General features: G+C 44.5%; 1 protein-coding gene across 3 annotated transcripts in view; it reads right to left on the bottom strand.

Moving 5' to 3' along the window:
• Positions 1–12627, bottom strand: part of Iqca1 (IQ motif containing with AAA domain 1) — a 126518-nt gene that overhangs the window by 96320 nt on the left and 17571 nt on the right. For all 3 annotated transcript variants that reach the window (XM_063237055.1, XM_063237057.1, XM_063237056.1), the window contains 2 exons: positions 10211–10402; positions 9036–9107 (listed from right to left, as the gene is read on the bottom strand). In XM_063237055.1, coding sequence (XP_063093125.1) covers positions 9036–9107; positions 10211–10402 — 264 coding nt within the window. The remainder of the gene's footprint in view (positions 1–9035; positions 9108–10210; positions 10403–12627) is intronic.

The raw sequence follows: 12627 nt of genomic DNA, 5'->3' as shown, positions 1-12627 counted from the left end.
AATGCCCTCATTGCATGAGGATCCCACCAAGCAGATGCGTGAAGGGAGGCTCAGAATCCGAGTCATTCTGTGGCTAGCAAGTTTCCAGTTCCATGGGTCCCTTGACTACTGTGTCCCCATGCTGTGCCATGAATATGTCGGCACTCAAAGCCATGTTTCTTGATGGAGACTTTCTCCAGCAAAATCCCATCTGGGTCATTTGAAGCTTCCTCCTCCAACTGTTTTTGAATTTAAAGGTTATAACATATTTAAATCCTGTTTTAATGAGCAGCATTTCCTTCAGGCTAATACATCTTTTCCTCTTTAGCAACGCTGGTCACATGGAATTCGAATTTGTTAACTCACTACACACACAGCAACTCATTTAAAAATAAATTGCTAATATTAAGGGCAGCTCGTGAACACAGAAATGTACTATATACTGAAGTACATCAGCTGTAGAGTAATGCATCTTAATGAAGGCTTCCCGTGTGAATAAACCATTATATTTACAAGCTTTCCACTGCTAATGACCCAGAACAGGATAACGAAACCTACATTTGTAGCGAGGTCCTCTGTCAGCAAAAATATACATATTAATAATTGATGTTGCCGTGAAAATAGGACATCAGACGACAGTCCCTGAGTTTGTGGGCAAATAGGACGACACGGTCCATTAACTTAAATGCTTATCTAATGTTTGATGGGCTTTGTCTTTAAAAATCCTTGTTCAAATTAGTGAGAGAAAATGGACATTAGTCCAAATGGCAGTCCGTTCCATTTATCAGTCCCAAATATACTTGCAAATAAGCATTTGAATGCTGGCAGCTTTCTGGAGAGACTCCTTGTCTGGGGTGGGCGGGTTGTCACCCAAGGAAGCCACAGCAGCCAGGGGAAGGGACATGTGGGTCCCAGGCGGGTGGAGCCATGGGCTTCCAGTCCTGTTCTGCACAGGGGTCACCTCCCGCTGCAGACGGCCACGCCTTGGCTGGTCCACGTCCAGACAGTACAGCTGGCACTGGTGCTCGGTTTATGGAATCGGCCACTCAGTTTCAGCACTGCGTTTCAGAGTCCACATCAGTGTCTGCATCTGGTTTCTACCGAATCTCCCACATCCACCGTAGCCCCCCAGCCCAGCCAGAAGAGCCTGCCTGGCACAGAAGGTCAGGCCAAACATTTCTTTCAGAATCCAGGATTTTAGCAAGTACAAAAGTATTAAAGAATTTTTAAAAAATGCCCTCGTCTGCTAAGTCTCAGTCCTTAAAAAAGGCTTTTCAAAAAATTTGCTTATGCAAGAAGCACAGGAGACCAGTGCCTCATTGAGCTTGGGACTGGTTAGTGGGGGAGGTTTTACCAGCTGCCTCTGTGCTGCTTTCTTTAAAGACAGAGATTTGAAGTAAACACTTCCAGGGTGCTTACGGTTTGCCAAGTACAATTTTATATGGTTTACAAGGGTTAACCATTTCTTCCTCATCACAGCCTTTCAGGGTAGGTAGTGTGATTAGTTTCACTTTTTATATGAGGACACAGAAGCACAGAAAGGTCAAGGAACTTCTCTAGAGCCACACAGCCAGGCAGTGGCAGGTCGGGATTGAGCCCGAGGCATTGCTTCCTGGTATCTTTGCTCTTGTTCTCTGCACATCGCAGCCTCTTCTCGCTGATGGTTTCATTGGGTTTAAGCTATTTTGTCTGAAAATGATTTCTCACGGGTGCCCCAATCACGCTTTTTAAAAAAGTGCAGTTGTGACGTCGTGTACGATGCCCACTCCCCTCTGTGCGTATGACAATCCTGTGTCCCTATACCTTGCTCTCGTAGTGACATTAGCTTTTAAAAAATATTTTCTAACTTGAATATTTATTTGGTTTTTTGAGACAGGCTGGCCTCAAATTTGTGCCACTCCTCCTGTCTCGGCCTCTTGAGTGCTGGGATTATAGACCTGCACCATCATTTCCACTTGAAATAGCTTTTTAAGATGGGAATTTAATAAGCACTTTTTGAATTATGAAAGATGTGAACATTGAAACTCATGATTACAAAATGCTTGAAAAAAAATAAGGGCAAACAGCTAAGCTTGCTACATCCGGGTGCTATTTTAAGAGCTTTACGTTCGTGATTTGCTCAACCTGAGCACAAAGCCGGGTACTATTACCATCTGCAGGTCGCAGGCACAGCACGGAAACCTACGAGACAGGGAGAGAGGTGGAGGCCATGCTGGTCCACACTGCCTGTCAGCAGGACTGGACTCTGAGCCCGCGTGGCGACTCTGCAAAGGGCCCTCAGGGAGGTACACAGAGGCAAGTGTCCTGCACGACATGGGAGATGTGGGAGTCCTGGGGCCAGGGGACAAAGAGGAGCACAACGAGGAGGAGGACTCTGCCAGTCTCCCATCATCACAGATGGTGGGCGAGAATTAAGCAGGAAAATAAGAAGAAGATACAATAAAAATAAGAATAAGAAAAAGAACAGAAGTCAAACCACAGACTCCCAGGGAACTAGGTTGTCAAATTCCACTTAAGGGAAAAGCAGAGAGTGACTTGCTTTATTCTAATCAACGCCTCTCAGCATGGACACTTGAGACCGTGGGACCCCTCAGGGTCACTCTCTCAGATTCCCTCTGCCCAGGGTGTCTACCGCCTTCCATGTGCATTGGTGCCGGGAGGGGATGCTTGTTCTGACTGCCACTGTTTCCCTGGTGCCAGCGGGAAGCTGCACCTGTCACCGTGGGCATCTCCAGGGCGTCCCCTGTGCTGGATCAGGTGAATGCATAATAGACCCGCCCTCCAGGGCTTTCCCATACCACCCTTTCAGCAGACGCCTTTGCGGCTCATGGCTTTAGCAATGAATGGCAAACAATGCCAAGGGATTTTATATTTTGAAATTGGTCATACACGTATTTTCAGTCAAGAATTTATTCTGAAACATGTGTGTTTTGTGACACACAAGAACTATATTGCCTGATGCTTTTCGGTTTTGGAAGTCATCCGGTCATCGAGAGGGTGAATTATGATTTTCCAAGGTGACCCTACCCACCGGGCCTGGAGGGTGCATCCTCTTTCACGCTCCAGGCTTGGCCTTCACCCACATCTAGAGCAGCTCTCACAGCAGCACCTCCCCCAGCTCACAGGGGAGAGACTGAGGCTCACGGTGACAGCATATGTGTCCTTAGGGCCCCTTCACTGGTGCAGTGCAGAGCAGGCCTTTGAACCAGCGTCTGCCTGCCTCTACATACTCATGGCCAGTTGCCCGCCTCTGATCCCCAGCTGGCCACCCCAGGTGCCGGGTTCTCAGAGCACCACTGTGGGGTAACCTTTGCAGGAGCTGTGTACTGTCTGTGGTGTTCTGCCTTCCCCAGGACACGTGGGGGACAGCTCTTCTGCAAAGGGCCTCACAAAACAAATACGATGCAAAAAAGAACCCCACAAGTCCTGGCAAATTTATTTTTTGAGGATCGAGAATCAATTAAGATTTTGAGAAGCAATCAAATATCACTTAGAAACTGGTCATGGTGGCCCATGCCTGTAATCCGAGAACTCTAGGAGGCTGAGGCAGGAGGACTGCAAATTCAAGCCCAGACTGGGAAATTCAGTATTTAGTTGAGTGTCTGCTTCAAAAAATAGAGAAAGGCTGGGGATGTAGCTCTGGATTCAGTCTCCAGTACTACAGAAAGAAAAAAATAATGGAAGGAAGGAAGAAAGAAAGGAGAAAGGAAAGGGAAGTCACTTAGAGCCTAACATGAAGAACAATACACATGACCTGGCCTACATAATTCCATTTGAAATTCATGTGTGAACATGAAAGAGCACGGTATTTAGCTCCTCCATCCACATGGCACTGACAGTTGTCCCCAAGGAGGAACCCAGTGACATGAGGGCAGCAGCACAGAACTCTCTGCCTGGGCCTCAGGCAGAGACTCCTGGCACTGGGGCACCCCTGTGGCTACTGGGGGTTCTTTGTTAATAAGAAAGAAGGCTAATTTATTGGCCTCAAAGCAATCTAGAATATAGCTTGTTTCATGGCAGATTCTGAAAGTAAGCAGGGTTTTACGGTGCTTTTAGGAGCCAGCCGATGCATGTAGGAGTGGCAGGTCTCCCCCTTCAGTGAGTGTCCCCAGTGTTCTTCATTATAATGCAAACACTGATTGCTTCGGAGGAACATAAAATACACGACGGTTGGGACTGCTGGACAAATTGCTTCGAAGGGGTCCAGAGCATGAAATGTATTACGCTCATTAAGTTTCTTTCTTCTCGATCCACTCCATTGGCCCTGCCAATTAAAATGACTGCGCATGTTATTTTTTAGAGTACTATTTATTTCCCTTTGTAGATTTTTAGATAAATATTTAAAATGGTGAAAAAAGTCATTTATGTGGCAATGGTCAAGGAAACATTAGGTCAGGAATTGAAGGCGTGGTGTAACGATGTCCCTTGCTCTAATTTTGGGTTCTGTTACTAAACAGAAACGCTCCTGAAAATGTGCCAACAGTCTCATAAAGATACGAATACAGTTTGATCCGATAAGTCGATGGTTTTTACATCGGTCTAATGAAATAAAGTGAACTAATGGAAACATGAAATTTTAAAATGAGCAAGCAATATCTTAATCAGTGACACAGTGGAAAATCTATTCAATTGAAAATATGTCTTAGATTAGGGGTAATGGATTTTTTATGGTCATCGGTGAGAGCACAGCAGATAACATTCTTTTAAAAATTGAATCCATATATTTCTCAACAGTGTACAATTTCAATAGAACATGTGATGCCTACAGGACGCATACTTTGGGAAAAATGATATTGAAGAAGTCACATGGGAACATGACAGATAAGTGATTCCTTCTCTTCATATCATCTGAACGCTAGTGAGACATGGGAACAACTTTCACTTCAGCCGAGCACATACAGACGACAAAGTAAAACAGGAATCAAAGACATGAAAACAGGTCATTTTATCTTTCTGTGTGTCGATTATTAACACTTTAGTATAAAAACAGGAGCACTGAGGACCACCTGAGCTCATGTTTTGTGAAGACTTATAGTCGCTCAGTGAACGCGGGCTGAGTCATGCTACACAGACATTTACCTAAATAAGCAGCACAGAGTCAAAAATGCTGCTCATGCTAAATTTCACACCAAATTTGGAATACCCAGGGTTGAATCTCTTGATGTCAGTGTTTGAAGTAGAAAATGAGACATAGACATGTTTTTGCCATAACACTCTTTATCTGTACCTCTCATATAGGCCAAGCAGATTAGAGATTTGAGGGGAAAAGTGAAAGGGGATATTTCTAATTGACAAAGTAAAGTTTGCCTGTTATAGAAGATACCAATGAAAAATAAGTCAAAGTTCACCCATTAAAACATGAGCTTGGTTCCAGCTTAGCATTCTTTCTTTTTAAAAAATACTTAGTTGGATTCATTCACTCAGTGAATATACTTAGTTGGAATATCTACAGCTGTATCTCCTAAATTTTCATGACATTGAAAGTTAGTTATAAACATATTTTGACCACCATATTGTGTAAGGCCACCATAAATTATTTCACCACATACCCCCTGTAGCACTGGGGTTGGTTATTTCCATTTTCTTTTTCTTTTATTTCTTTTTTTTATTTAAAGAGAAAGAGACCAAAAAAATACATGGAGATAATAAAGGGTAGAAATAATAAAGAATTACAGAAAAATAAGAAATTGCCAGTTGATAAGTTACATATTGTCATCTTAGAAATAGCTGTTCAGGTCACAAAATTAAAGTATGTAAAATGACATTCAAATAGTGACACTGCTAACAGTTCTGCTCAATGATCTAACAAAAACTTAGTAATATCAGTCCTACACACTTGTTTTATATCTTAAAGAGGGTAAGATTAAACATATCAAAACAGAACAAAACAGTTTAAAAAAAAACAGTTTAAAGAAATACAGATTTCAAAGCAAGTCCACTGGAGATCTTCACTGTCTATCTAATTGTCTGTAGTTTCTTCCAAATAGTTGTCCCCATCGTTACACACATTAAATACATACTGCCTATTATAGAACTAATCAAATCATTACAGGATGATGAAGGCTTTTTAGGGGTCTTCAAGATCTGACATTGGGGAAGACAATAATAACTACTATTTCCATTTTCTTATCAGTAAATATATCTAAGGAATAAATATGAAGAACGCCTGGTAGGTTTTTCTTGACGCAGCAGAGAAGTCAAGACAGGAAAAAGAAAAAGGCCTTTACTGCGGGCACGTGAAGGGTGCAGAAGAGTGCAAGCTTCCTCTGGGGCAGACAAAGGAGTGGTGGGTTTTTATTAGGTTTGACAGGGGGTGGGGTTTGAAGGGGCGGGCAGAGTGAAGTATTGACAGCTGATTGGGGGAACGCTGTCACCTGTGTGAAAAGCCGGAAGTTCAAATCGGGCTTGGAAGAAGACCGCGATAGTACCGGAGGGATGCACCTTCACTTTTAGGGTCCAGCATCTGTTGGGCAGATGCCTGGCTGGGCTGACAGAGTCTCATGCGGCGGAACCTAGCATGCCTATGCACACCAATTTCTATTTCTGATGAGTCACTAAAAGGGAAACAGAAGTTGAGCGTGAAGCTCATAAATACTTTAAGGATCTCACTGCATCTCGACATGTTTTCAGAAAAGTTGACTCAATTTAATTCATCTCCTATGAAAATAAGCATCTTATCCCACCCTGTTGATAATTGTATTTTTCATCCTTAGTTTTGCTAGTAAGACAGATCGCTTTATTTTACCAATCTCGGGATGCACATTTCTCACAGTTTAACTTAACCTAAATTAGGGGTGGGTATGTCAAGGGTGTGTTCTGATTTATTTAGAAGCATCTTTTTTTCTTAATGGCTCTTACCAATAATGGTGCATTTTACAATGAATGACATCTTAGGAGTCCAAGAAAGACAGCAGTCTCTTAATTTTTAGCTTGTATTTTTTTTTTGACGAGCAGCAAATAGTCAAAGATTTATGTATCAGCACACATTTTAATACCCTAATAAAATCTAAAAAATTTTAAAATCATAGTTAAAAAACCCCACATAAAATAAAATTTACTACCTTAATTCATTTTTTAGCACACAGTTAACTATTGTTTGCTGTGTTCACATTGTCATGTAACTGATTGCTAGAACCCTGTCACCCTGCTAACCAGACTCTGTCTCTATTAAACACCAACTCCGTTTCTTTCTCACTCAGAGCCACTCACTCACACAGAACTGCCACTACTTCCTGTTTCTATGGGTCTGACCACGAGAAATAATATTCAGCATCTCTGACCAGGAGAGGAGTGCAAATTAAAATAGCACTGAGATTCATCTTGTTCCAGAAGGAACCACCATCATGGAGAAATCAGATAATAACAAACGCTGGTGAGGTTTTGGGGGAAAAGGAACCCTGCTACATGGGTCGGAGTATAAAGTAGCACAACCATAGTGGAAATCAGTATGGTGATGATTCAGAAAACTAAAACTAGAAACCCCATTCAACCCAGCTATTCTCCTTCTAAGTCTCTTTCTGAAAGTATCAGACATCCTATTACAGAGACCCATAGGCACTCAGTAGCACAACTTGTATCCAAATCTTGGATGACCATCAACAGATGAATAGATAAACGTGGTATTTACACATGGTAGAGTACTACTCTGCCATAAACAAAGATACATTTGAGTAATTTGTAGAAAAATGGATGTAACTTGAGACCATTGTGTTAAGTGAAATAAACCAGTTGCAAGTTTAAATATCACATCACTTTTCTTATGTGAGAAACCCAATAATAATTACAAATAATTTAAAGAGCAAAATACAAGATAGTTAAGACAAAGGGAATGAAATCTTTTTCAGATGGGAAGATCAAGAGATGGGGTTAGGGAACAAGGGTATAAAAGGAATTGAGGTGTATTATGTACAAGCACCAACTCCCCGTGATGAATCTAATTATTATGTAGTACAAATATGTAGTTAAAGGTATAAAAAATGCTCACAGGGGTGTAAGAACTGGCATGGAACACATGCAGGGCGATCCTACAGAAAGGGACAGCAATGCATTTGGAGCTTCTCCAGGGAGAGAGCCCAGCGGGCAGCAGTGCCAGTAGGAAAGGAAGCAGGAGGGCTGCCCTGGCAGCAGAAGCTCCCTGTGCTAGCAAGAGCCACGTGGGGACCAGCCAGCCCTGTGCAAGGCCTTGTGTTCCAGGGTGTGAACCCACAGGAAACTGCTTTGCTGCAGCCAGACCCTGGTATGGCCCCCTGTACACCCGGCCCCCTGCTCCTCACCTGCTGCTGGAATCCCCTCCAACCTGCTTCCAACCCACACAGCAGGGCAGAGGGGATGGGCCGGCACTTCATGCCAGTCAGCAAGACTGGAAGCATCCTTGCTTTCCCTGTTGGCTTCAGTGAAGCCCCTGGGCATCAGAGAGGCCCCTCCTTCATGGGCTGGTAAGGAAATGAGGCCCCTGGTCTGGTGGCCCAGGGGGAACTGGGTCCTGCCAACAACCACACAAGTTTGGACAAAGACCTTTCCCAGCCAAATCTCAGGTGAGATCAGCCCGGCCCACATTACCGAGGTAGCCTTGTGAGCCCCAGGAAGAGAACTCAGCTAGAGCACAGGACTGCAAGAAGACGGGTGGGTATTGCCTAAGCTACCGTTTGCGGTGACGTGGATGTATGGCAAGAGAGAACTAATATGCCCACTCAGCTCTATGATTTAGTTATCACCATGGAGACTTCCCCATGCTCCATTCTGATCTAGCCTTATCAAGGAAACCCATGCCCAAGACCACCGGATCCCAGTAAAGAAGGGTGCACAGCTGGCATCGGGCCGGAGCAGCTCATGGCACTGCCTGTCCCTGTCCAAGCTGGGAGGGCTCTGACCTCGTCTGGAGTTCTGGAGGGCCAAGCCCTGCCTCTCTACCTCCCCAGATCCCCTCCCCCTGGGCTTCTCTTCACTCATTTGCCCAATTTGTTTCCTTTCTTTCCCTAAAATCCTCCAGACAAGATGCGAGTTTTGTGACATCTGGCACTGTGAAGAAGCCAGATCCTGCCCACAGGGAAACTCACCATTCCCAGGAATACCATCTCCTCTTCTCTCTCTCTCTCCGTTTTCCTGCACTGATGGAAACCTCGCCAAACCTGAAACAGAACACAGGGCTGCTCGATGACTACACAAAGCAAATCTGACCACACAGCTTTCCCCATATAAATGTCACATGCCACCCGCCCTAATGATCATAAACTCCAGGCTGGGCACAAATGTGTTGATGGAATGTTTTTTTCTGCTGGGATTACAGGAAACAAGTTTTTAAAGAAAAGATGACTCAGAACTGACTTTCTCACTTTCATTCAGAAAGTTCCCTACCTGGTTTGCCTTGAGAGAAACTTTAGCAGGCAGGAGAGAGGGGCTAGTTCTAAGGGCCTCTTCATGGCTTTAACGGAAAAATTTCCAAAGTAATGTGGGGAAATATCCTAAGAATTATGCATCCCAAGTTTATAACTCAGATGCTAAAACTTTATAGCCCCATGGAAACTTGAAAGAAAATAAGCTTTCGTCTATCTTTCCGACCTCCTTCTCCCCTCCCAATCAGACATAATTAGGGACAGAATTCTGATCGTGTGGCTCCATTTTCCGTCCTTACCCTTGCTTTCTCTCAGTCCTAACTCTAATCTGTGCCACACTATATCTTTGCTTCCCATACGTAACCCTGGGCTCCAGGGGAAGGAGATGGGGCTAAACGTGTGGGGCTCTTTTGACGCGGAGAAGCAGCTATTTCTAGAAGGAACACTGGTGATCTGTCTACAAGGGACGGTTGCTGGGATTTTTAAAATTACGTACTTTCCCGGAAGCTCTCAGTCATGAATCCTTGCTCTGCCCTTCTGAGGTCACGTCTGCGCATGCGTGCATATTAAAAGACCTCTTTAAGGATTTATCCCCTCCCTGGATTTTAGCAACATTCTTTACAACAAATACAAATGGTCTTTAAAGATATTTGATTAAATGCTCTGTTTAGTAGCTAGTGGGATGAAAATTTTAAACATGATCAAATTTAGCTAGTGGTTTTTCCAGGACAACTCAACGAGTCTGTCTGGAATTGATTGACTAAGCCCATTACTCCTGAAGTAGGACCTCGGAGTTTTGGGTTTTGGCGCTCACGTCTCATCCGTTCCCCAGATGGAGGGAGGCCACATAGGAAACCCGCTCCCCCAGCCCGCTCCCCCAGTGAGTCCCAGGCGCGCACCTTCTGAATCCGGACCGCAGCAGCTGCAGCGTCTGCTACTTGTTGTCCGAGGAGCTTGGCCTGCTTTGCTCTGTACTCCTGGAGATAGATTTGCTTCATGAACAAAGCTCGTAGGCGACCTTGCCGTGCCCGCTCAGCAATCTGGAGCAACTTAATGGCCTCTTCCAAGGGCATCGGCTTCATGGTGATTTTCTACAAGATACAGGATAAGTTGAGTGTCAGCATCCTAACGTGTGTAATCAAACGGTGTGATCAAAACAGTGGTTCATAAATAAGAAATTTAACACAACAAAGGACACACTGCCATTAAATGCCATCAAATCCTCCCCTTGCTTTGCACACTCATCCCAGGGCTCTTGTCACTTTGTGCAGCAGCTGTGGAGTCCTCCTTCCTGTCTTTTGTTGCCCTGTCCTGGCTGCCTTGATGTCCTGAATCAACTCAAAACATTGATCCTCCATGATCATTTTGACACTGGCAAGAACCGGAAGTCACAGAGAGCTAAATGAGGTGGATGAGGACACTGTAGTGTGTTTTTGAGCCCCCTTTCTGGTGGATGGTGCTCCGCAGCAGCAGTCACTATATTTTTGATCACATCTCCCAAGTCCACTCAAGAAAAAGGACTTCCAGAAACTGCTTCAGAAAATGGCAAGAACGGAGAGGGTAGTGTGTTCGAAGTGAGACTGAGGACCTGAAGGGGCACTCAGGGAAATGTCTCTTATACAAAAATAAGTTAAAAAAAAAAAAAAAAAGCCAAGCTAGACATTCAGCAGAGTTTGGTCCCACTTTATTTACCCATCAATTACTCACTGTGACGCTCTCTGCTAAGGGTCACCACATGATACTGGTTCCCTTCCCAGTGAATTATGAATATTCTGATACTGTGGCATGTGTGACCTGAAATTTAAAGGCCACTCACCTCCTTCTTCTCTTCCAAACAAAACACTAATTAGTGCTACAATATTTCAGGTTGCAGCAATTTATACAAATAAATGTCAACAAAAGAGTCAATAAAATTTGAAACTGCTGCCAAATATTTCAATGACTTAATAGTAGGATCAGAAATCAAAACACACCTCTAATATAAGAACTAAAAATTTTAAACATATGTCAAAAAAATGCTGGGTTTAAAATCAGTTACAGGTAGACTTAGTGAACACAACTCGCAGTGAACTCATTTTAGGAGCATTTGTTTTACATGTGAATTATCTTCCACAGTCTATGAATTTGTGTCTGAGAACCATCCAGACCTGATGAATGGTATTAAAACAGAAGCAACGGGCTCAAGTCGTCAATCGCGAGGCTCTCAGGCCAGGTGCAGTTGTGCTGGTTTGTGTGTGGGGGGGAAAGGGACCCAAGCAAGGGTTCTGGGAGCACCCGGAGGTCTGTGAGTGCCAGGAGAGGGCCCAGGGCGAGGACTCACTGCTGTCCCTGGAGAAGGGGGCTAGGCATGTGGCCAGCTCAGGATGACCAGCCGGGGTCATCAGCGTGGAGGCTTCATTTATCACCCAGACCCTGTGCCCAGGACAACTGCTTCCTCCCCTGTCCTACCAGAGAGGCAGTGTGTGGTGCTGCTGTTGGTGGTGGTGGGGACACAGGAAGGACTGAGGAGGAGAGGTAGAGATAGCTGCTGAGGTCTCACAGGGGCTGCATCCTTTTCCTCTGGCTCACATGGGTAACCTGTGGGGTCACTGTGACTCCTCAGGAGCGAGAAAAGTGAGGTGCCCAGAATTAGAGTAACCCACACAAGCTCCCGCTGAGAGACCCCCTGCCTCCCCTGCAGCCTCTCAAGGTGGCAGAAGGAACGAGGTTGCTAGGAGAGAGTGTGCTCATACAGTGATTTTCCCAGTTTTGTTTTCACTGCCTCAAATGCACAGGGAGCACACGTTTTGAATTATGGGCTTTGCATATCGGAATGAAAACAAATGCTATTTTGGTGTCAAATCAGCAGCATATGCAAGAGCACTGCTGTATGTGGTGGGTACCTAGCAACTGTTAGCACTGCAATTATCCACATTAATTCTGTTCTGTCACTCTGATACCATCAGCCGTGTTTGAATCATTCTGTCCAGGGGTAGGCTATTCAGCATGACAAAGATTGTTGAGCACTTATGGAGACCTCCATAGTGGATATTAGAGCTGAGGTGGAGCTCAGTGACAGAATGCTTGCCTAACATATGCAGGGTCATGGGTTGGACTCCCAGCACTGTCCAAACAAACAAACCAACCAGTGGATGTTAAGCATTCAAATGATAGGAGATGGGCAGTAATTTTCACTTATCGAAATTCTTCTTGGGGTGTGAAATGCACATGAACTGAAGCAATTGGCAATTTAAGGGGAGCAGGGGGCCCAGGAAGGCAGCAAAGGGGCAAGGAATGCCCTTGGGCTACAGGGAACCTGACATCTCTCAATGGGTAA

Source organism: Cavia porcellus, unplaced genomic scaffold, assembly GCF_034190915.1.
Source record: "Cavia porcellus strain 051 isolate PalLab524CR breed Dunkin Hartley unplaced genomic scaffold, mCavPor4.1 scaffold_26, whole genome shotgun sequence".
NCBI classification, from domain to species: Eukaryota; Metazoa; Chordata; class Mammalia; order Rodentia; family Caviidae; genus Cavia; species Cavia porcellus.
This window is presented reverse-complemented; position numbering and strand designations above follow the sequence as displayed.